Here is a 26,275-nt window from a genome sequence, read left to right on the forward strand (position 1 = left end):
AAAGTTCCACTCTATGTTCTTTCCCGTTAAATAACTTTACAAATCATGTGTAATTAGCAGATCTAAGCAACAGGCTACACTTTACAGATCACACTTGTGTATCTTTAAAACACTGCAATACATGTAATTTCTAAAGTATGTTACTGTTCTTTTTTTACTTCATTATTATATCCACTCTGTTAAAATATCTGTTACCACGTTTCCTGCCCCAATACTTTTATGTTATGGGATGAATGAGTCTGGAAGGCATAGTGGACTAAAATCTGTAAGAATGTCTTACTCTCTGAAAAGTCACATTAATGGAAACAAGTTTTGAAAAAGCAATATACTTACCAGTATAGGAAAGTGATACTTAAAAATTACTAGCTAATCCTAACAATTCATTCTTGGAAATGTTTGGTAGCAGTCTTTGCATCTGAATAATATCAGAACAGAAAGAGTAAAAGGTGTTTGAGTCAAATGAGTTTGAAGCAAGCTTTAACAAGAGAAAAAAGATACATAAGCTCTAAATAAACTCTGATAACAGAATAAAACTGTAAACAACATAATCGTGAGTTCAGAGTCAATACTATTATTTAAACATAGGAGTACGTATTATAATTCTAATACATTACAATGTTATAAATTAGAGGGGCACACTATCATGAAGCCTACAGACACATAACTGATATCACAAAAACTCAGCTCCTGCCTTGCTCTGTCCCCATGTTATGCACATGAACATACCTCTCATAGGTTCATAGGTGTTTACTAGGCTAATAACCACAAGGGCCTCCTTAAGCCTAGCCATGCATCCCAAATCTCTGATGAGTTCTGATACCCTTGATAAGTGTAAGCATGGGCCTGGGAGATGAATCATTTACAGGTTACCTCTGTCCATTAGAGACATGGGTGCTAAACCAGGGAAGAATTTCCGGTTTCCCGTCCAGTTGTCCAAGTTGCACTTGAATTGGGTTAGGGAGGAACTCTGCTTTACATGGATGGGGAGTTTGTTCAATAGACGGGGTAGTCTCTGGGATACATATTTATCTCCAGCAGGTCCAGTTTATATCACAGGCAAGGTTTAAGTCTTTAGAACAGGTAATTCTGGTGCTAAGTGTTGTTTGTTTTTGTGGATATGCAGGAGGTCCATCACAGTGGGGTCTGACAATGCCCTGTATGCCAGGCATAGATTTCCCCCTCAAAAGCCTGTAGGAGTCAGAATACAGGGATAAGACCTTGTGGTGGTCTGCATAGGACATATTACTTACTCCCTGTATTCTTTTAGTGAGGAACCTCTGTGGACGTTCCAATTGTTGGATATGCCTGGTAAGGTACATACCACATTGCACTCAATGATAGGTCTGATGAATTTCGAACACAGTGGAACAATGACTTTCTTGGACTTAGATGCCATATCTTTTTTTATAAGTTGTGCAACATAGAATGACTTCCTCACCACTGTAAACATGTGATGATCAAAGGCTAGATTACTATCTGTGTGTGTCCCTATGTCCCTGACTACTGGGTCAGCTCTAAGGGGTGTGTTGTCAATATCTCAAATGTTCAGATTTCTGCCTCTTATTTTTGGTCTGTTCCTCATAAAATTTGTGGTTTTCTGGCATATCACTGAGGATTTAAGCCACTAAATAACGACACACATTTGAGTATGATCCTTGATATCCTTCAGAAAATGCATGCTAATGCAAACCCTGTTAGTCTAGCAACTTTCTAAGTTTATAAGAGCAATATTTAAAATCTACCCTTATTTGTGGTCCATTGTTCCCCAATTATTTGTGTTTTTGTCCCTATTTCTTTCACTAATAAGTTGAGAGGTATGTGCATAAATAATAGACATTCTTCTTCCAATGGTCCAACCATCCCCAGCTTACCTTAGAAAGAAGCAGCAGTCTCACAGCTGTCTACACACTAACTGCTGCAATGGTACTTCCTCTATATATGCAAACCGATTGTGGAACAAGTAGGTAATACTGCCACATTTCATAAGTACCTGAACAGCTGTACCATGTTTGAAACAAGTAGAAGTGTTTAGTAACCATTTTCAGACATGTAATTTCACAGCTATGTTCAATATAAACTAAACCATCATCCTGATGTTCCAGTGCAGGTACGAATAGATCTTTATTTCACATTTTTTTACATTTGATGCTGTTTGTGAACTGTGTGAGCATGTTTACAGCGGACAGCCTCATACGTGTAACTATGTCTACAGTCTAATATCATAAACACATTCAGTTACCTTCTAAACATTTGTCATAAAGAAAAGATTCCTTTCTCTTCTTAAAATATCACATCCTCAAAATAGGTTTGGAACCAAACTTTAGTGTAAGGCTTATTCCCATACTTTAAAAGCATGTGAAAATTTACCACATTTTTTCAGAATTGAAAACTATAACACAACACCCCGTACCAAAATGTATTTTGCACAGCACAATCCACTGCAAAGATTATCCCCCAGATTTACTATTCCTCCATGCAGGACTAGCTTAGTCCTGCATGGAGGTGGCAGTTTAGGAGCAGGACGGCAGCGCACCATGTTCATAGGTTCATAGGTTCATATGTTGATACTAGGCTATCTGCCCTATGGCATTTATAAGCCTAGCCAGAATTTAAATTTATTTTGCTATGCCCTTTTTCGAGGTTAGTATACTGTGCCTCTGTCTAACAGTGACACAGAAGTGATACCCGGGGTAAACCTACGATCTCCCATCCACTCATCAAGATTCCATAGTAATGAGGCACGCTGCCTGAGCTCCTAGTCTTACACGAAGCATGTAAGAATGCAGGGTGCGTGTCTGAGAGCAGAGCTCTCAAAATATACACACCCCCGCAAGGAAGAACAGCAGAAAGGGATAAGAAATGAGCGAGACCACTCATAGGTGTCCGCATATCTTCACCAATGGTTCCCCTTGTGTACATCAGCAACAAAAGTATACATAAATAAAATGACCAAACCCTTTTATTTTTTTTTTTGAAAAATCCCATTAAAGCTAACCATAGGTGCACGGGTGTGCCCACCGCTTAGCTACAGTTAATGCAGCTTAAATGGCTGAAGAGGATAACAAGGAAGATATATGCAGCATAGCAATAGTGTTGTGTGCAGAGCATTCACATTATAAGCAGGTATTATTGGTTCGAGTCCCACTACAGCACATTCCATTTTCCATGGCAATGCATGTTATGACTAATATTTATATTGCATAACCTACTAAATAACATATTGTTATGAACTGGAGTACTGCAATAAATGCACATGTGAGGTGTCAGTGTCATAATGAATAAAGCACTAGTAAGCAGGTATAAGCACCAATAAGCAGTAGTAAGCATATGTAAGCACTAGTAACCGAACTTAAGCCCGTTTGTGTGGCGGTAAGCAATGCCTACACTAATTAAGCAATTCTGAAGCTAACTCTCTGTAAGCAGATATAACGGCAGGTTAGCAGTGCTTACCATAGCACAAACCCAAGCAAACCCACTTACAAATGCTCAAAAGTGCCTTAGTCACTCTGTATCCAGCAGCCCTTCTTCTGCCCATCAACAAAATACACCGCCATGCAGGTCTTGAACCCAGGACTCTCTACACCATAGTCACAGTAGTTAACCACCAAGCCATCACAGAAGTACAGAAGAATGTGGTATCAGCAAACAAGTCTTCACCACAGTAAAACCAAACTGAACCTGTGAAAGGAATCAATATTCAGAGATATGTGCCATAACCCACTACATAACATAAATATGTAAAGCGGAGTACAGCAGTAAGGCCAGAAGTCAGGTGTAATTGTAATAGAGTGTTGAAGTCCACAATAAAACACAAGGACCCCATACAGTGTACGTAGACATGAATCATGGATAACAGGCATTCATATAAGGTGTAATAAATAATAACTCAATGCCAAAAAGGAATTATAATGCAAAGTCTAATGTAAGCAATGCTAAGCATTGCACAGGCCAGCTTAGGAGGTGTAAGCAATGTGTAGGCCAGCTAACTCACTGTGCCCAGTGTTATACCACTTTAAACAATGCCAACCCTAGGTAAGCAGGTTTGTCCATAGCCTAGCCTTTTCAAAACCGGCCAATCATGGAAAAGTGTGGGAAATCGGACCTACTTAAACCCAAGTGACAGGAATACATCTCATAACTGGTTGTAGCTTTCCCTTGCAGGCACAATGACAGCAAGGGGAGAAAGTGTGCAGTGTTGGGCACAGCGCTGGTGCATCCAGTAGTCCAAAGTCATGGCAGGACTCCTTGTCAAAGGCCATGATCAGAGACTGCTGCGGGGCCAGTACCAGGGCTCCCAATATAAGGCAGAGGCCTGGGACTGTCTCGCCCTTGACCTCACCAGTGCCACTGGCATACCCCACACTGGTGAGCAGGTCAGGCATCACTTTGCCGACCTGAAGCGGCGTAAGGGGGACCTCTTGGAGGAGTGGATCCAAGAGGCTAGAGCGGCAGGGGGTGTTCTAGTTGTGTGTAAGTATCACCCCACTATGTGTGTAATAATTGCCAGCTCAGGTATATCATGGATAGGTATGGCTAAATAATCCTCTTATGTCCCCACAGTTGCAATGGAGTGGGCTGCAAACCAAGAGGCCCATGTCAGTTGCCTGGTATGGTAGCAATGCGAGGCAGGTCAGTAATACTCATGCATTTACTGTCATTGGAAATAAAACTAAAAGTAGTAGTAAATTAATTGTCTGTATAAAACCTGTATTGTTCAAGGCAAGTACTGCATACACTAGCGAATATAGCAGGAAGAGTCTCATATCGTTTGTATGTCAATAAAAGTATAATAGCCTGACAATAAAGGTCTAACTGCTGAACTGCATGTGCATACTCTGGTATCAGATGGTAATGTAGATTTGCAATCATGTAATAGTACTGTACTATTAAGCACTGTTACCCACACTGTGCACCATAAATTGACTGTGTAGGAATGCCTGTATATGACAGGTGTAATCCTCAGAAGCCATTTAGTACAACTGAGACACACATAGACAGTAAACAGGGAAAATGCAGACAACAAAACCAGAATAGCACATGCAACTGAGATGTGAACTGTTGATGTATTACACATGCAGCCATGGTTCAAATCTTGCCAGTGGTAGTAGTGTACTTACAGAATCATACCCCACAACTGTACAGAATGTCCAGTAAAGTGTCCCATATCTGTTGCCTATCAACCTATCCCCCTGGGAAATCAGTGGGATGATCCCAGACATATAGGCAGCAAACAGGGAATACAAGTGATTGTCAAACACCTATGAGAACAAACCTGTCACTGTAGCAACCCCCGAAACTGTTAGGAGAGTAATATTTCAAGTATGTCCTATCTACACCCCCGTGTTGTCAAGCTGTGACCAGAGTGTGTACAGTAACAGAGTGAGATGTATGTTCATAATACTAATGTGTAATCTGGAAGTTTGTGTGGCAACAGCCAGGTAGTGCTAACAAACATTGCTCCCACAGGTACGCCAGATATGAGCACTGTGCTGAGAAATGCAGACCATTATAACCTGTACTGGTACTGTTCACTCTGGTATTGTAGGGTATTGTGATTGTTGCACTTTCTCTGAATAATAAAGTATCACTGATCACTGTCACCCACACTGTGCTATATAATATAACTGTGTAGGAAAGCATGTATATGTGTGTGTCAGGTCACTTAAGGTGGAAGAGGGCATACCAGCATGTGGTCAACACATGGCCAGAGTCTGTGCAGAAAGAGTTGGATAGCTATGTGCACAACATCAACCTGGAATCTGAGAGTATGTGTAGAAACAGTTAGTGTTAACAAGCATTCCCTCCACAGGTATACCAGGTAAGAGGTGTATACTGCAGGTAAAACCAGTGCATGTGTAACGATATCAACAGCCATATCACTGTCCAAACTAAGGCTATAGGGTAGTGTAGTAAGACTTGTAAGGTACAGATAACAACTCTAACTAGGAAAGTAATGTGGACTACAGGAATATACTAGTTGTTAATTGACACCCCCCACCATATCTCCAACAATAATCATCATACCCACCCCAACTGGTGTGTAATGACACCTATGTTCAGATAATGTCCAATTGTTTGATAAATATTTTAATGGTTCCCATGCATGCGCTACATTGACTTATTTCAACACTGGTGGCATGGTGCCATCAATGTACCTGCATGCTGTTCGTATTACCACTGTGGTCCCATATATGCATGTGTTCTGTTTGCTATGCAACTGTTCCGTGTCTGGTGTCTGGGTTAATGGGAATATCTATGCATGCTGTTATACCTAACCCTGGAATGTGTTGACTATTACTAACCCACATATTATGATGAAATCTAAATACTATAGCACGCTTGGGAAGGCCGGTCCCAGCGGACCCACCTGTCCTGGGTCTTTGTCATAGAATCGAACTTCCAAAATTTCGATCACCATATGTTCGAACTTGGAAGTTCGAAATATGACAACATTGAAACCTCAGAACAGCAAATTATTTCTCAGGTAATAAATTTGCTGTTCCGAAAAATACACACACAACACAGGCACACCAAAAACCTAATAAACCTACACTACACCTTACATACATAACTATCTATGCACTAACCTTAACCCTAACCCTAAGGTCCGTCACTATCGCAGACTTATCTTACCCACACCCTAACCCTAAAGTCCGTCACTATCACACACTTACCTTACCCGTACCCTAACCCTAACGTCCGTCACTATCACACACTTACCTTACCCGCACCCTAACTCTAAAGTCCATCACTATCGCACACTTATCTTACCTGTGCCCTAACCCTAAAGTCCGCCACTTTCACACACTTACCTTACCCACACCCTAACTCCAATATCCATCACACTCGCACACTTACCTTAACCCAATCCGTAACTTTCGCACCACAGTAGAGAAAATGTTGAAGCTCCGGAAACAGCCAACCAAATTCTTTCCCTGGGAAAGAATCAGAATATCCGCAGCTTCGACATTTCTATTTTTCGAATTTCCCCATTCAAACTTCCAATATTCGACATTCAAAATGGTTGATTAAATAACATAGACCCCCTGTCCCACCTCAGATGGCCGTAGCACTGGGCACCAGCATGTCTGGGGCCCAACCCGGGACAACCCTGTCCATTGGTCGTGCACCACCTTCGGGTGGAATCGCCTCAGGGGATGGGGGTCGCCCCCCCCCGGGACTGGGCGTGGACAGGCATCTGTCACCCATCACCAGGTCAGGGTTGTGGTGCGTAAAGAGATCAACCAGCAGTTTGGTGATCTGCTACTCCAGCTCGAGGGCCGCATGTCCTGACTAAAGGGTCAGCCTGGCTCTGCGACTCAGCCCCCAGCACAGCCACCTTTGGGCTGTGAAGGTGCAGTGGTGACTTCCCATGGATGGGGACTTCAGTCCCACTGTTTCCACTAGGGGGCTCGTGGGCTTCTGATTTCCCAAAACCCCTTCCCATCAAGGTGTTTACCCCCCACATGTGTCATATACCACCCCTGTATGTGTATTGTTTGTCTTGTCTGTTTACCTACCCAACCTACCTTCCCAAATATACCTACTACCCCTCCCCAATATCCCACTCTCACCTGAAAAATAAAAGGACAATCTGTTCCCACAAAAAAATCTCGCCCCATACATAGCTGTCCATTTCATACACGTTTCCACTAGACACATGTAATCTGGTCTAATTGGCATCACAATTTATTATTGTTATCCTCACCCCCTCCCAGTTGTTTGAGTGCCCAAATCTACCTCCAGATTCAGTGTATATGCACAGCTGTTTCCCTACTGTCTTTCCCTCTTTGTGCCCCTTTTTTACCACTTTCCTATCAACCCATTTTTCGTTTCTTTTAAAGAAATTAGCATGGGGTAAGCAGGGGTAAGTACTTTTAAGCAGCAGCAAGTTGGTTTAAGCTTGTTTGTGTGGGGGTAAGCAATGCCTACACTGGTTAAGCAATTGAGAAGCTAAATCAGTATAAGAAACTATAATCGGAACTTAGCAGTGTTTACCTCCATGCAAACCTGCTTACAACTGCTCAAATGTGCCTTAATCACTCTCTACACAACAGCCCTTGTTCTGCCCAGCAACAAAATAAACAGCTTCTACAAGGATCAAACCCATGAAGCTGCACACCATAGACAAAGTGATTTACCACTAAGCCATATCAGATGTACATAACTCTGACGTATTCACAAACATATCATCCAGCCCAGTCATTCAACAGTACAGAGAATGTATTCCAACATGTAGATGTATGTGTGTGTGTAAATATATTAATATCTAAACAGATACAACATATATATATATATATATATATATATATATATATATATATATATATATAAATATATATATATATATATAAATATATACATATATAGAAATATATATGAACATATATACATTCAAATGCCTACATCTATAGATATATATATATATATGTCTACATCTATATGTCTAAATATATACAGCAAGTTATATATATGTAAGCAGATATATATAGGTATATGGACATATATCTGTAGATAACAATGGGGAAATAACAAAAACATATATGTCCACATGCACCGTTAATGGGGTTGAGGGGCCCCAGACAATATAGGTCTTGTACGAATAGGTATCCCCCCCCCACAGCCAAACACATCACCCCTGCGATACACTACCAAGTGTTGCAGATCCCATAACCAGGACCAGACACGACATGGGCATCCCTAGGATACACATACACAGACACATATATGCAGATACAGATATATATATATATATACAAAATACAAAAGCCCAAAAGTAAATATCGAAAAAACCCAAGCAAGAAGGAGTGCAGTCAATCTGTAGTTCAATCTGTAGTTCAACCAGTATAAGTATAGGCCAATATAAAAAATGAGCAGTTCCAAAAGCACAAATAAAAACCTTTTAATAACAAAGAGATGTGAGCGCTTTCACGGATGCTGATTCCGCTTCATCAGACATGGTTACAAAAAAATCAGAATACATTAAATACTCTTTCAACCACTCCTACCTTATTATTCAATTAAACTATTAGCCATTGAATGAGCAAATGACTCCATCCTGAGGCATAAAAATACTTGCAATGTCATGATCTTCTAAAAAAATATATATATATATATATATATATATATATATATATATATATATATATATATATATATATAACGTAGCAAATACGCCTAACAAAAAAATAGTATCTATTAATACAAATATACCAAATATGAAAAGTCATAAAAATATATATGAGTGCCTAAATCTCTGAATGAATAAAACCAAATAACAAAGAAACCTAAGCTGGACCTGAGAAACATTACTTCTATCTTAACTTCCTTGCTTTCAAATGGGGCTTAAGAGAGAGAGTCTCATTAAGGCCTCTGCCCCTATGTGCACCAAGTCTAAAAATCCATCGAAGTTCAGCCTATTCAGTTAGATTAATAATATCACCAAATCGTATACTCTCTACTTGAACATGGAGTACTTGGAAGAGAAAAACATGGTCCATTCCTTCCTGTAGGGTGTGCCTAGCCAGGGCACTATATACTTGTTTGTATATATATATCTGTATCTGCATATACACACACACACACACACACACACACACATATATATATATATATATATATATATATATATATATATATATATATGAAACTACACATACACTCGCAGAGATATTTATAGCAAGATACATATGTAGTATGTGCATACAATATGGAACAGCCACTATTCCTACAGTTACCACCTTACCAACTGGAGACTGTATGAGCCACCCATACAAATGACAATCATTGCCTGCAACATATACCCACAGAGAAATCAAAGGATATACCATGACACACAGGTTTGCATAAATAGGAAAGCTTTAGTTATGTACTATTACAGTTCTATATGCCATGTCGTATAGCTGTTTAGACACAGACACCCATATAAACAGAGTAATGCAACTGTGAAACAGTTATACTAATACAGTAGTCTGGAAAAGGTAACAAATGTTGCTGTCCAGGCCAAGGCCATCAATTAGTACAATAGAAATGACAGACTAGGCCACAGGATACCAAACAATCAACAGTAAGTAATGCAGATGTATAATTCAGCAGCCTCTATCTACACTCTGTACACAATCCCTAGAGGGTGAAGACCTCAGGTGACACAATGGGATGTAATTGTTACATAACAAGGCATAACTGGCACCATCACAAGCACCCTGACAAACAGAGCAGTCTGTATGGCAGGAGGCGGTAGGCCTGCATTTACCCAAGGTGGATTGTATGGTAATGTACATCCAGATACCTTAAGGCAGCATAGACATGGCATGTCTGGGAGGTCACATCTGCTTTTATCCTGTGCGCCATGGGTGACTGACAGACATCCTAAGGAAATTATAGAGCAGTACCACTGCTAGCATGTAATGCTCCTGTGGACTACAGCAGAGATACTGGCCAATATATGTGGACAGTCTGACACACTTTGGACAGTCCAGAGGTATACACAGAACCCCTTAGTGCAAGACATGTGGACCAAGCCTGACAGTGTGGATGTTAACAGCCATGTAGATGGGTATAACACATAACTACTGATATACATTTGCCCCCATAGGTTATGCATTCACACACCCCTATCTGTCTTGACACATGATAACCGCTGGTACAGAGGTGTCATGACCACATACTAGCCACTAGATATTGACATACAGCTGTACAGCATTCCACTACTCTGTCTGACATACATGACTGTTATGATGGCCCAGCAGCAGTACATCTGGCAAGTATCTGGACATGACATCTCACTGAGTAGGTACACTAAGCTGCTAGGCATGTAACAACACACTGTGCAGGCTACAGGCAGACTGGCCCAACACTGGCCTACATTTGCACATGTACCAGCGTGTATATCAGGCTCTACAGGCATGTCACAGCACAGAGTATGATACACCTGTGTAAAAGTGCATAACCACAACCAATGTGAACACAGCCACAGCCACATATGATAAGCTAGCTTAATATTGCAGTATATGGACTATCTATTCAACACCATCCTCATATGTCCCACTCACACACTAACCCTACATATACTGAACCACTACACAGTGTGTACGAAGCCTGTCTGTGGTATGGGACATGTGTGTGTATGGCCCTACAAACATGTAGGCCGATAGGGTAACATACAGTGGAGCCGCATGTAACATCATATAGAACAGGACCAAGAACAATGACATCTACCACAGTCTGTACAGAGGCCAAAGTACATATTAACAATACACACAGTGTCAACAATCACCATGAGTACACAGACCTCAGTACTGTACACACATCCAAAGAATGTCCAGGTTATTTCATAAAATGTAACCCCTTCTGCACATAATATGTGTAGCAGTCTGATATCTCACTGGCTTGTTATCAGATATGATGACACTAGTTATGGTGTACAGCACATATACACCTCTTACTGCATGACATATATACAAAGGTTTACAGAGCTGTGGCTGGAGGCACATACACAGGGCCAATATTGACATGTTGCTGTAATACCCTCATACATTTACTGTTGTAACAGGGCTTGTTGCAACATATGTCCTATGAGGGATATGAAGTCAGTAACTCTCACGGCTGTCACCATCTATAGACTGCAATCCTCACACTACCTTCTGCAGTTCACAGATAGGTGCTCTGTGGGTAACACATGAAACAAAAGGCACCACACACTGTCCAATCTGCAGATGACCCTACAGATTGGGGTTTTCTCATAAACATAGCACTGACATGGAACCTATTAAAACATGTAGGACAGCCATATCCACACACACCCTGTTAAACCAACATTACTCCAAATGCAGTATAGCAGCACTTACAGTCTGTAGTCAGGTCAGGCACATCCCCCTCCTGTGTGTTGCCCTGTTTCCATAGTGCATGTTGTTAGAGGTAGATCCCCAATTCATCTGAGATGCTGTTTGCCAAACAACGGATCGAGTTCCTGCTCACAGTGAATGAAAAGGCCCAACACCAACATGATGTTCCTAGATATTGGATTGTGTTTTCATGCAGTTGGCTATGGGAATGTTACCAAAGCTGTTCCACATGCAATCAGCTAGAGGAGGGCTGCAATTTGTGCAGAGGCCATCGGCTGATCATAAGCAACGCTTAAAATACACATGCTGCTGCTTAAGCAAAGCAGGTGTAAGTCTCCACATCCACCCAAAGAGGGAGTTAGAGAGGCAGACAAGGTAAAGAAAAGTCAGGGAGGGGTGGGAGAGTACAACATAAGCATGTTTGTGTCACGCACCTACCAGTACAGGGTATCAAACCCCTGAAAACTATATAGTGCTATCACATGTCTATACGGTTATTGGATGCACCACATAGGTTACATGCTGAGGAGCCCTCAAAACGTATATGTGATGGTGAGAGACATCTGCAAAAGGGATATGGTAGCTATACTGTAGGTGTAGTACACATACCTGTCCACATTAACAAGTGACAGCATCAATACAGTCACACTCTCACAGGGATGCACACACATTTACACACTTGGCAAGGCCAGGAATACAAATCTTCACTAGTGAGATTGCCACAACACAGTACTGTGCAGGTATCACATGCACCACAAGGGTCATATGGAGGTTATATGGGCAAAGGGTATGTGGAGGTGTCTGACATCAGACAGCATGCTTCAGTATACCAATGGGAGTTGTAGTGAGTGTGAATGTGGTCATACACATCATACAACATACTGACAGACACAGGGTGCCAGTACTGACATGCATGGGTGCATTGCTTCATGGGTGTGTAGTTGTCAACTGTGCCAGATGGCTATACAAGGCTAGGTGATGGGTATACCTTGACATCAGGCCACATGACAATGGCCTGCATTGTGGCTCAGGAGTGTAGTGTCTGGATTTGACCACACAGGTGGGTATTGTGTTCACCATCCAGTCACCTGGGTGACTATTGCATGTGGCCAATGCTGTGCATTGCTTGCCGTGTATGTATTCCTTAGTCCATGACATGGATGGTGTCTGGGATGTGCACATCTCCCACATGCATGTACAGTTACATTTGGAACTGTACCTGGGGTGTCTGACCCATGTTGTGTACACAGATTGTTATCATCAGATGTGCCAGTCCTGGCCTCATGTGGCAGGAACTGTTAATGGATGGCAGGTTGACCCAGCACCTACATTGATAGCATGATACCGGTATTCCCTGGTGTCAGTGGCATCTGTCCATACAGGTCATGTTTTCGGGCATGGTCTGTCCTTTGTGGGACACATTTGAAGGCACCATAGGTGTTGCAGGTGTCCAGTGGGGAACATGGGGAAGGTGCACTGTCAGCATGTATGTGCCTATTGGACTGATGGTCGGGGTGCCATGCCCACTGTAGCCCCCTGCATTCACACCATGGTTACTATCAGTGGGCAATATGCAGGGTACTACCAACATAGAGGCTGTTGCCTAGGCAAGTGTGTGTGTGTATGAGACATGGGTTGAGAGTGTTATCTGAGTAACACTAGGGTCGCTCACTTTGTTCGTCTGTGTTGATGTCACATGTAGGGGTATGGATATGCACCCCAGCCTCTCGGCTATTTCACATCTGTTATTCCTGTATGGTGGACATTGTCATATATACTAGGGCCAGCATATAAGAAATTTGCAAAACCCACTCCCCATTGAGTCCAGTTGTTACACACTCACAACCACCTCCACAGAGGATACGAATTACAAAGACACACACCTGTCATGTCTGGGTTTAGAACTCCTACCTAATTAGTTTTTTATACTACAGCACTACGCAGTTATGGGACATACCACAGAGATTACTGGAGTGCTTCTTCCCCAAAGGTGTATTTCACAGTGAATGACATCAGTAGGATTGCCAAAGTAGGGCATTTGAAGTGCAGTTAGTGTCACTAGACTAAAATGCATTGCTCCCTACACAGACATAGAAACACACACAAAACATCCACAACTGCCATGTGTGGGGATAGAACCCCTACCAGAGTTGTATATCACACTACAACATGATGCTGTTATAGGACGCACCACAGGGATTGCTAGAGTGCCCATTCCCCAAAGGTGTATTTCACAGTGAATGACATCAGCAGGATTGGCAAAGTAGGCCATTTGGATTGTACTGAGTGTAAATGTATTGCTCCCTACACAGACATAGAAACACACACAAAACATCCACAACTGACATGTGTGGAGATAGAACTCCTACCAGGGTTGTATATCACACTACAGCATGATGCTGTTATAGGACACCCCACGGGGATTGCTGGAGTGCACTTTCCCCAAAGGTGTATTTCAAAGTGAATGACATCAGCAGGATTGCCAAAGTAGGCCATTTGGATTGTACTGAGTGTGACTAGCCTAAAATGCATTGCTTTTTACACACACACACACACACACACACACACACACACACACACACACATACATATACAAGTGATACACACACACACACACACACACACACACACACACACACACACACACACACACACACACACACACACACACACACACACACACACACACACACACACACACATACAATTGTCACTTCTAGGCATGGAACTCCTACCTAACTATTTTATCATGCTACAGCAGTAGGCAGTTATGGGATGCGCTATGGAGATTACTGGGCTACAACCTTCCCAGAGGTGTATTTCCAGGTGGATGACATCATCAGCCTTGCCAAAGTAGAGCATTTGAATTGTAGGGAGTGTGACTACCCTAAAAAGCATTGCTCTCTACACAGAGTCTCACACACACACACACACACACACACACACACACACACACACACACACACACACACACACACACACACACACACACACAATTGCCAAGTCTTATGACATCAGCAGCCTTGCCAAAGTAGAGCATTTGAATTGTAGGGAGTGTGGCTACCCTAAAAAGCATTGATGTCTACACAGACACACACACACAATTGCCAAGTCTGGGATTTGAACTCCTACCTAATATTTTATTACACTACAGTAGTACGCAGTTATAGGATGCACCACAGAGATTACTGGGTTAGAACTTCCCCAAAGGTGTATTTCACAGTGGATGACCTCAGCAGGCTTGTCATAGTAGGGCTATGGGGAGGGCAGTTTGTGTGCATGGGCCATAACCCATTCATCTAGAGGTTGACACACCACATGCAGGCACACAGGGTCATATTTCACAGGTACATGTATACAGCTGCTAGATGACTGCTCCCTTGAACAATCATGTTGCACAGCTAGCACTTGCACCACATAGTCTTTAATGTTGACAGATACCGATGGCTAGTATCTACAGTGAGTGACATCTGAACCTCATGTGGTTGTGGCACTTTGACTGTGTGCTGGGTGGGACAGGCCTGGATGGCTCCTTGTCACAGTTACCCTCTTCCACACATATATGTACGTCTACCTTTGACTTATTATAGTGTGTTGTCCTTAGATATATGTCTCTATTCCTATCCACTGTGTGTACAAAGTATGAGTGGTGCATACTGAGGAGTGTCTGCACTAACATCTGCAACTGCCAGATATGTCTGGTCCACTGCTGTTTCAGACATGGCCTTCATTTGTTTAACTGAGTGAGCATGCTCAGTATGACCTTTCAGTATGTTGTTGACTGGCATTGCCTACATTTCTCTAAGTGTGCGAGCATGCCCAGTATGCCCATCTGTATTGAATATGTGGATCAAGTCCAGGTAGTTTGTACTGCAGTGCAGACCTTTGTGTTGTACACCTACAGGTAGCATACTGTTTCTGCAGGTTATCTGTCGATCCTTTGGCAATATGTGTACAAACTGTGCAGGGGATAGTGTGTACTGTAGGTGATTGTGTGTGTGCTGCTTCAGCTGCATGGTACTGCTGTTAGCAGAGATATTCAGACATGTACTGTTATACACAGTGATGTTGTCTGCCCTCATGTACTGTCAGGTGGACAGTCTTGCTCACAGTGATGTCTTGGGGGACAAGGGTATCTGTGGCTGTGTCTGGTATTTTGGGCAGACACCTATGTTTTCATGGTAAGTTATGCCATTCTGAAGGGGAGCGGCAGACACTTGGTGCTGGGTTTGGGTATCTGGTTCAGCACCTTGGTACAGTACTGGCAGAGGATCACATACTTGTACGCCCATCAGCATGAGAGTATGGGCTTATCTTGCTGTGGCAATGCCTCACAGCTGTACAGATTTGCAAAGGTCAGCCAGGGACAGGGGCCATGGATTAGGACATATACCCTATTGTGGGGTATGGGCAGGTGTGTAGTCACCCATGTATGTGTTTGCATCCAGGGATAATGTGTGCACACAGCTTGGTGTTGGACCCTGCACATTCCATGCTGCCAATGCTCCCACCCCCCCTGTTATCCTAACCTCTTCCGTACATTATGGATATATTCTCTGGTACTTTCCCTAAGGGTATCGACCCATCACAGGTGTGTGTTAGTGTTGGTCCACAGGTCATGCAGTGGGACATGGTGGACATGTTACTGTTACATGGCCTTGCATATGGCTTATGTGGGGTGTGTTATGTTGTTATTTGGGTGTCCGTGACATAACATGCATTGGCAGTACGTGTGAGACACAGGTCTTTTGCAGATGCCTGTGGGGCATTAGGTGTTACTGCATGCCAGATGTGGCAGGTCGTTGCATTCTGACAGTCCTACAGTCCCAGACTACCATACAGTATATTCCCCTGGGGTGACAGGGTAGGTGTTCATGCCAATACCTCCTAATGGTCTTGCTCAGATGGTGTGGATGCTGGCAGGGTGCTACCTACAGCTAGGGACACACCTGCATGGGACACCTGCACTGCATGCTGCAGTCTTCTGCTATTTCCATATACAGGTGGGGTCTTACTGTACCCATTCCTCATAGCAGAGATATGACCAGAGAGGTGCCTGTGGGTGGTGTTTACATGAGCTGGGTGCATGCCTGCTATGGACACTACTTGCATCTGACACACAGATAGGCATTGGGCATTCCAGTTATGCTTGCTTGTGCAGGCACGTCAGCTGTTTCCCAATACATCAGTCCTACCTCCTTTGTGATCTGCGAGTGTTTGGGCAGACAACACCAGTATCCCCCACTACAAGACCAAATAATGTGATGCATATATGTATGTCCTTTTCCAAGGGTGTGTCCATTTTACAGTGACACAATATATACTGTATGTCTGGGGTAGTTTCCCCTGTGTACTGCTTGTACATGTTGACTGACAGCCATGCCATGTTAGTCTTTCAGATGGTGACACATATTATCACCATACATTTGCAATGGCTTACTGCTACTTTGTGTTGTACTGATGGGTATTGTGTATGGCACTGCAGTTGTGAGGACTTGCCCCTGTCATCAGTGGTAGTGGGCAATGGCCAGCAGACTTACCTCAACATGAATACATACCGACCACTCTCACACTATATGGGGGGCACACACCAACCTAACACACACATACCTGCATATTGTGCAGATGCTACAACCTATCCTGCTACCTTGGCCACCTCTGTGCATCTGTGCTCCACTGGTATTAGACCTACACATACATGCTATTACATGTCTACATAGGGCTGTGGGGGGCACACCTGACTGTTATGACATGCGTACATCACATTGGGGGGGCACACCATACCATTACTACATAATTATGTAGGGTTGGGGGGGCACACCTGACTATCTCTACATATCTTCACAGGACTGGGGGGGCACACCTGACTGTTACTAAATTTCTACATCGGATGAAGGGCACACCTGACTATTTCTACACAGGATTGGGGGGGGCACACCTGACTGTTACTACATTTCTGAGTAAGATGGGGGGCACACCTGACACCTGTACACATTTGCTATGACTGTACTGGTATGTCAGATATTCCATTTAATTCTGTATTCTAACCTTTCATTCTGACTAGAGGCATACCAGTGTACTACAGCTTTGATTTACCTACATATTAGTTTCTGATTTCCTACCCTTCAGAACTAACATCCCACTGCCTGACCTGCTGTGGTCTGTCTGTGTAGGCCTGAGGGTGGGGGGAGGTTACCCATAGGCATCATTCAGAGGCCATAGCACAACCTTTGTTTGTGTTTGTCTACACCTGTCCTGCTGGCTATTAACCGAGTACATTTCTGCAGATTGCACTAGCTGGTTTCAAGCTTCCTGGATCGCAAATTCACCTCATTTGCATGGATTTCTCCTGCAAATGGGGTGATTTGCATACAGGGGCTTAATCCGTGCAGGACTAGTGCAGGAGCACTTGTGCATGCCCCTGCAGGCTGTTCCCGGATCCCATGGCAGACATATTGACTGCTAGAGCTCCTGCACTAATCCTGCATGCCATGCAAGGCATACATAATCTGGGGGTATGTCTAATGATGTAGTATTTTTATGAGAAGAACTTGCTCTGTTCTCATGGAATCTTTATACTATTTGTTTGTACTTGTCAACTGATTCAGTTCTGTCCTTTAAAATTCATGGCAGATCTTCAAAAAGAGAAGCACTTTCTTATTATTTTTGATTGCTTCAAATATTTGACCTTACATACGGTGGTGCAGTGGTTTGTCACCTCACAGTAAGAGGTTCTCCGGTTTGATCCTCGGCTGGGGTGCCTTCTGTGTTGAGTCTGCATGTCCTCTCTGTGGTCGTGTGGGTTTCCTCCGGGTGCTCCGGTTTCCTCCCACATCCCAAAGACATGCTTTAGGTGGATTGGACACTCCAATTTGGAACTAGGTGTGAGTGTGTGTGTGTGTGCCTTCAGTGGAAGGTTGGGCTGGCAACTCGACACCATAAAACTCCACTGCCACTCATGAGTGGACAGGTGATTCGCTGTGGCGACCCATAACCGGGAAAAGAAGAAGATACAGTACTTAGTGATAAGGGAGTTTTTATATAGGCATGCTTTAATTATTTAATAATGCATGCAGCTTTAATAAGATGAAACATTGTTTTCATTCATTTATTCATTAATTGTCCCTATGCCAGCACTCAACTGGGCACAAGACAAAAGAAAAAAACTTTTACCAGACAGTAGTATCCACCCCCCTACACACACACACACACACACACACACACACACACACACACACACACACACACACACACACACACACACAGTGTTTGGAAAATGGTCACTTTAGTTACACACTATGTCTTTTGAATACAGTGGGAGGCAAGAGTGTATGCAGCCAGGCATACTCCTTACACTCTGCTGAGTACATTGTATGAATAATTCTCAGAAACATGAATTACAGAGACAATAAGAAGTCTATCAGGGTTTCAAAAGTGGCTACCAAGTCCGTCTAAACACGACTTGCTTAGATGTATTATTACCTTTTTATAATTGAAGAGTCAACATATGAAACCAATGCATGCATTCCTTATGTATGCATGAGGTAGCACTGGAAGTGTTGTCTGCATGTATTTATGCAAAATGGTGCAGGAAGGGCAACAATATGAGACTGAGTATAAAGTACAACTCCCTGGCTAGACTCTTGGTGAGAGGATGTGCAGAGACTCCACACAGTTAACATAAATCCTGGCTTAGAAGTGATTGCATCCTAGGCCAGTGAAGAACTGTTAAGAAAAGTTAAATCCAGAACTTAGGTTCAATTTAAGGAAAGTGAATGTATACCCAAATCATAGTTGTTGAGAGTTATTTGCTTATTACTTCAACCATACAATGACTTTCAGTAGCATTATTTTCACCAAGCAGAGAAACAACATCCACAGATGACAGCTGTTCTGACTTGCCTTAGTATTATTTTTCCTGAATAATCCCTGTTCACACAATTTTGCAACTTCGCTATAATACCATGACAGTCCAGCAACAATCAAATCAGATAGTGTCAAAAAAAGCATTAAAAATCCAAGGTTTCATGAAGACGCCTTCACCCACCCAAAAAAAATGTACACCTATAATTTCTTAAACAAGCCTTACTGAACATCAAATGCTGTTACTTTCTCCACCCCCTTTTCTTCTTCGGCGCAGTCAGTGTTCTGAAGTGCTTCATAAATAAATAACTTAAGCATGGAAGAAAAGCCTGATAGTTTCTGAATGTAGTAAACACTTTATAACAGTGGAGGTAAGGCACAATGATTTAATGCTAAAAAAATGTCAACCCTCAAAAAATAATGTTCACACAAGATATATCTAGTTATAGTTACACCTCGATGTTAGAATAAGCAGTGACAGCCCTATCAAATCAATAATTAAATTCATGCCAATGTATTCAAATTATATTTATCTTACAGTATACTAATTTTACAAAATTCCCAGTCAAGCTTACATCAAGCACATTTGGTGACCATATTTCATTCATCAAGAAATATCAAAAATTCAAAAACACTTTGTCAGAATGCACTGGTCCTAAATGTCAAACAGCTAGTCACTGGAATTAAATACAGAGATTTGTTCAGATAGAAAAGCAGGTTCTGCGGATAAGAGGGAGCCACCAGAACAAGGGGGTTAACAAGACTGCCAGAGAACTGCTCAATTTACAGAATATCTTGATCAAAGATGACCCAATACTGGATTTCAAACTACATGCTTCAGGTATGAGAGACAGCATATTTTGGAGTATAGGCAATCACCTAGAGCACTAAACTTAACAAATTTACATTATGGACCAGTTGCAAAAAAATGTACTTTGAATTCCACTTGCAGTTCTCATTCTGAATTCAAACTTGCAAAGTTCCCACACCTATTACCCTAACCACACTACTGCACTAAGATATAAATTTCCTGGCACAGCTGGGCAGTCTGTCAGAGACTCAGCAGTAATTCTCCCCATGTACAAATAATGGGAGGCAGGACTTGGGCATGTCTGTTCACAGTCCACTGCACAGTTCAAATGTCTTCTAGAATTAAAATTCCATGTGCGCAGAAGACAAAGACATAAACAATTGGTTGCACCTGTTGCGTCTGTGTGACTGGATGCAAAGGGTGTTCTTAAAGAAGAACACCCTTATAAAAATATATTATTATCTTTTATAATTAAAAGAAAATTAATCTCCTTGTATTTTTTCCTGACAATAAAAGGCAGTCTCCATTTTAAGAAAAGTGTCCCTTAATTCTGGACAGTCCAGAAGAATTCCAGACAGTTGGCAATCCTAAGTGAATTACTTTGTGAAATAGGTGGCAAATGGATAACTGATTTCAGTTAAATCATTGAGGGTCAGATCATTCTGTCTAGTGGCTTGGTTGAACCCTTTTCCAGCAACTTTCACAGGAGATGGGGCCAAATGGGCTCATCTTCAGAACAAGAGATGGTTATACCATTACAGGGCAATGAGCACAGGGTATGTTGAAGGTGGCATTGTCAGGACAAGGAATGGACTGTTCTTGCTACTTGTATCACTTGTTTAGGATTGGCAAATCCACTTACCTGGGGAGAGGAGGCCTCTGTAGAAGTGATAAAAAAGCAGACAGATGGTAGTCATACTTGTGATAAAGTACAAAAAAAAAAAAAAGAGTTGCCTACATAAGTCACAAGTAGGAACTAGTAACCTCCTAGCACTGAGTGATGATTTTTGCTCATCTGTTTTACAATATGTACTAAACTGGCAGTGGTTTTAAAGTTTTGAACTATAGTCAACTAGTAGTAGGTGAAAATTATAGTTCACATTTTAGAAAAGGTTTCAAGTTTATTTCAGCATTTAACTGTGATGTAGGGAAATTGCTAGTGCAGTTCAAATTATATGTTAGACATTTAATCTTAAAATGTTTTTAATGATGGAGATGGACTTGGTTATCAGTTAAAATTAAAAAGGAAAAGTAGATTTATGCTGCCGATTAACCCTGCCATTTCTGTCTTTGAAAGAATATGCAAAAACAAATGTAGACTACTAGTTAAAAGTTCTAACAGGTTACCAGATAATTTGTCAAGAGAGAAAAGAGAAGCTTTAACACAATTAAGAGGTAACAAAGAAGTTAGGGTCATGAATCCAGATAAGGAGTGTGGGATGGTTATAATGGATTATTGGATCTACATAAGTAAAATGATTAATATATTGAATGAAACATCTACTTATGTATGAGTTTCCAAAAACAAGACAAATATGGCTTATACCAAAATAGATTTTTGCCTGAATGATTTATTTAGTCAAGATGTCATAACAATGGAAATGTTGGATTTTTTCAAAGTAGAGAGACCAGTTATTCCAGGAATATTTGGAATACCAAAAGTACCAAAAAAAAAAAGAAAACTTCTTTTTTTGTGAGGGCAAACTACCCTGCACCCTCTAAACTTAATATACCAACTCCAAAATCACCATGCCTTGTAGACAAGGGAATATTCTAAGAAGTGCAGTCTCAGTGGCACACCAGGTAGCACACTCACCACTGGTGCAGAAGATTGTGGATTCTATTCCCACCCTGGATAGATTGATTGCTGACACTGCAGTTCAGCATAAGAGGGAGTGCTGCACTTCTGAGTCCACAATCCTGTGGATGAGACATTAAATCAAGGCCCCATCTGCTTGAGTTGGTGGTAGCTCAGGAGGATGTAAAAGATCCCATGGCACCTATCAAAAAGAGTAGGGGAAGTTCCACAATGCCCTGGCTGAATTTCCACTAGCAGTATAAATACTACTTCAGGTCTCCCCTGAAAAGAGGCTACTAAACTTGTGGGACTAATCTGGTCAACAAAGGGTAAATACAACAGATAAAAAATAAAAATATTAATTTTAGACTTTATATATTAAAGTCTTCTTTTTCAACCATTCAGTTTGTGTTTCAGGACTCAGTCTACCAGGTCATGACATTTAAAATGGTTACCATACAACACATTTGCTTTGTGTGCATGTGTGCGCATGTGTGTGCATGTGTGTGTGTGTGTGTGTGTGTGTGTGTGTGTGTGTGTGTGTGTGTGTGTGTGTGTGTGTGTGTGTGTGTGTGTGTACTTGTGAGTGTATGTCTGAGTCTGAAACTACATGACTGCATTGCATTCATCTGAATGCATGCATTTGTGTACTACCCCAATAATGGTTAAAACATGACTGGTAGGTTTCATAACTAATATATTCATCACAGAACCAGACTCCTTCCATACCTCTGATTATAATGCAGTGAATAATTATTAGTTTACTGCAGTAGAAGCTTGTTAATCTCACGTATGGATTATTTTGACTCTGCTGATTGGCATGCACAGCGAGGCTGCAATTTCATAGTGTACAGAAGCAGTGTTCCCATCTAATGTACAGGGGTGTCGCTGGATAGCATCCTCCCAGCCATCACTGACATGAATAACTCAATATCCAGAAGAAACTGCTCCAATGTCTGTAGAGAGAAAATGCTCTCCTGTACTTCAGGAACATGTCCTACAACCAGAAAATATATGTTCAGTGTTCATAGGCACTTCTGTTCCACCTCACTTAACCAGATGTGCCTGAGACACTCTGTCCCATTTACCATATTTAGAAAATGAAGGCTTGTTGCCTATGATCACCTCTTTCTCCCTGCTTCCCTATACATAAGTATATATGACACAATGCTAAGGCATCCCGTAATGCCACACCTGTGCCTGCCATAATAAATATGCAGCATATACAACTGATCGCATACTATTGCATGCCACTGGGTCACCATGGTGACACTCATCTGGTGTAACCTGGCAGTATGGAAAGCATGGGAAAGTCTTGAGCATGTAGATGGGGCAGGCATTGATGAAATACCCAGGGAGATAGTATAACTCTCTCTCTCTCCACCACTAGACACCGGCTAAATTAAGAAGCATACAGTGTATCAAAGAGAATCCTCTGGGGTGCTGCCCCATACCATTTTAATACATATCACAGTGTATTGTGCTACTAGCCTCATCACCCTGTACATCCAATGATTTGCAAACTGGGAATATATATTATAGTAGAAGTCTAGTTACTGTTCCACTGCACTATACTTGAAGGAATAGTATAAATCATTTGAAATCTCTTAAGCAGGTCTGGAATGCACATTTCTGATGTATGGATGAGATTTAAGAGTTGACTTGTCACTTTATTGTAAGTATAGCATGGTGAAATCAATACTAGGTCAATAGTTGATAAAACATTCATGGTTCCCACCTGCCCTCCAATAATGTACTACACAATGAACATGCAATGAAAGTTTAAGTAACCTTATTTTGGAATACAAAAAAAAAATCATCCTTGGGGAATACAGGTTTAGAATTTGGTTTAATTACCTGTTTTGTATCTCATTGTCTAGTGTTGTAACATTAGAATAACCATTGAAAGAAAACAGAATGGATGGATGTTAGGTTTGGATCCCCCTTCAAGAACCTCAACTTTGGGACAATACACTTCCTTGCAAACAGATCACTACTCTTAATAACTTTTTCTAGCCTAGACCGGGACTGCCTGCATGATGTAAGACTCCCCATTTGTAGTCCATTAGTCTTGAGTATTTGTTTTTAGTGTTATAAGACATCTACAAACAGTGCATATACATACATTTTGAAAATTATTTATTGGTGCTTTGAATATTCTTGCAGCATTTTTATTCCATACAGGCAAGAAGAGTACAATAATGTTCAGGGGGCATTGATATTGTTAAATTTAACTACAACAGAAGTGATAGGACATTTTGTCTTGAAATATTGTAGTCCAGCTACTCAAAAACGTTATGACCACAGAAGTTGATTTTAAATATATAAGCAAACAAGACCAACAATAAATCAAAAATCAAAGGGAAGTAGAATATAAATTTGTTTTATTGCAAACCTGTGTCGAAAAACAATTTCAGAAATCATAAAAGCTAGGCAATACCAGAACTGTGATATCACATACTCACCCTGTATAAAATGCAGAACATATATATTAAATGCAAAATTATACAATCAAACAGAAAATTAACCTTTAATTATTCAAATTTTAATCCCTTATAACAAGAAATAGAATATTGTTGTAGCATGAATTTCTGAGACCGTACATGTAACTTAGAAAGTGGTCATGTATTCCATATTTTCAGGACATAAATAGTTCACTGCTCATAAAAATACAGCAGATAATGATTTGAAAGTGTATGTCATGTTAGGTTTTATACATTCGGTTGCAAGACTCAGGCTTCCTTTGCATGTGCAGGTTCCTTCCCCAAAATGTTGTTAACTGCATCAAAATGCAAGACATTCCCTACCAATGAAAGCTTTGTAAGTCAGGAACATACTAATGCAAACTGTGATGTTAAGTCTCAAAAACAGCAGCTGCTGTACATTAATCCTGCTATATGAGTTTTTACACACATGCAGATTTCAATATTTAATACTAGCATACGTCTCCTCTGCGCTTGAACTCTGTTTAGCATTGTAAACTTTCAAGAGCTTTGAAAGGCTTACCACACTCTTTAAAGCAGGAATATCTTCAGGAGTAGCTGGTGTCCCAGTGGAAAAGAAAAGCGTTGCTATAACAAAGAAAACTGTACAAGTGTACTTCATTTTCACAGGATGGAAATGTAACCACGTCTACAGTTATAATCTTTGCAACAAAGTACTATAGAGTACATCAGAAATTCCAGAACTAACGCTATTGGCAGTTCCAGGGCAGGAAGTGCAGTCAAACGCCAGCACTACACTGTCTGAATGACGTGATAAAACAAAGTATTTGAAACAAGGGCTGAAATCAAGGTCCTCTATTATTTTTCTCAGATATTTATCCAAAAGTACAGATGTTGCATTGAAAGTGCTCATTGTATACATCTGCTAATACTGAACGAGTTATTCAAATAGGAGAGTGTGGCTTATGTAATTGTGAACAGATGGTGAACTGAAATGGCTGGATATATCAAGAAAACAAGCTTACAAACCATGCTGGCATCTAGTCTTGAATAAAAGCTCTCAAGCAAATGTAAAGGTGAACTTATTCTTTCATTGTCAGTAAAATTATCTGGAGTTATTAGTAATACTATCCTAAATAATCAGGGTGAGCATGAGAATAGCTATGCAGTATTTTTGATCTGTAAAAAGTATTGCCATATAGTTAACAAAATATCAGTCTGATGTGTTTCAGCATATGTTTAAACAATGGTAGCTGCATTTCTGACTGTTGCAGTAATAAAATAGACATAATTATTTTATGCTCAATCAAAAACTGAATTAGGGAAAGTGAGGTCAATTTGTAGTTTACAATATTAATTCAATGAACAATATGATTTTTAAATGTGTCTGGTAAATTACAAATGTCCCTTGCTATTCTGATATGTTTTTTTCTGCTTTCTTTTCCTTTCCTTTCCTTTTCTTAATAAAATAACTGCATCTTTTCAGTTACTCAGTAAATTTAATTTGTAATAACTA

The 26,275-nt window shown here is 41.1% G+C and overlaps 1 protein-coding gene across 1 annotated transcript in view; it reads right to left on the minus strand.

The window, feature by feature from the left end:
- ANGPTL5 (angiopoietin like 5) overlaps positions 1-25,532 on the minus strand; it is a 594,392-nt gene extending 568,860 nt beyond the window's left edge. Inside the window, exon 1 of the mRNA XM_044072712.1 lies at positions 25,322-25,532. Within this exon, the coding sequence (XP_043928647.1) occupies positions 25,322-25,420 (99 nt within the window). The 5' untranslated portion in view covers positions 25,421-25,532. The remainder of the gene's footprint in view (positions 1-25,321) is intronic.
- Between the last annotated feature and the right edge of the window lie 743 nt (positions 25,533-26,275).

Source organism: Protopterus annectens, chromosome 5.part0, assembly GCF_019279795.1.
Source record: "Protopterus annectens isolate FY-2018-M chromosome 5.part0, PAN1.0, whole genome shotgun sequence".
Lineage (NCBI taxonomy): Eukaryota > Metazoa > Chordata > Ceratodontiformes > Protopteridae > Protopterus > Protopterus annectens.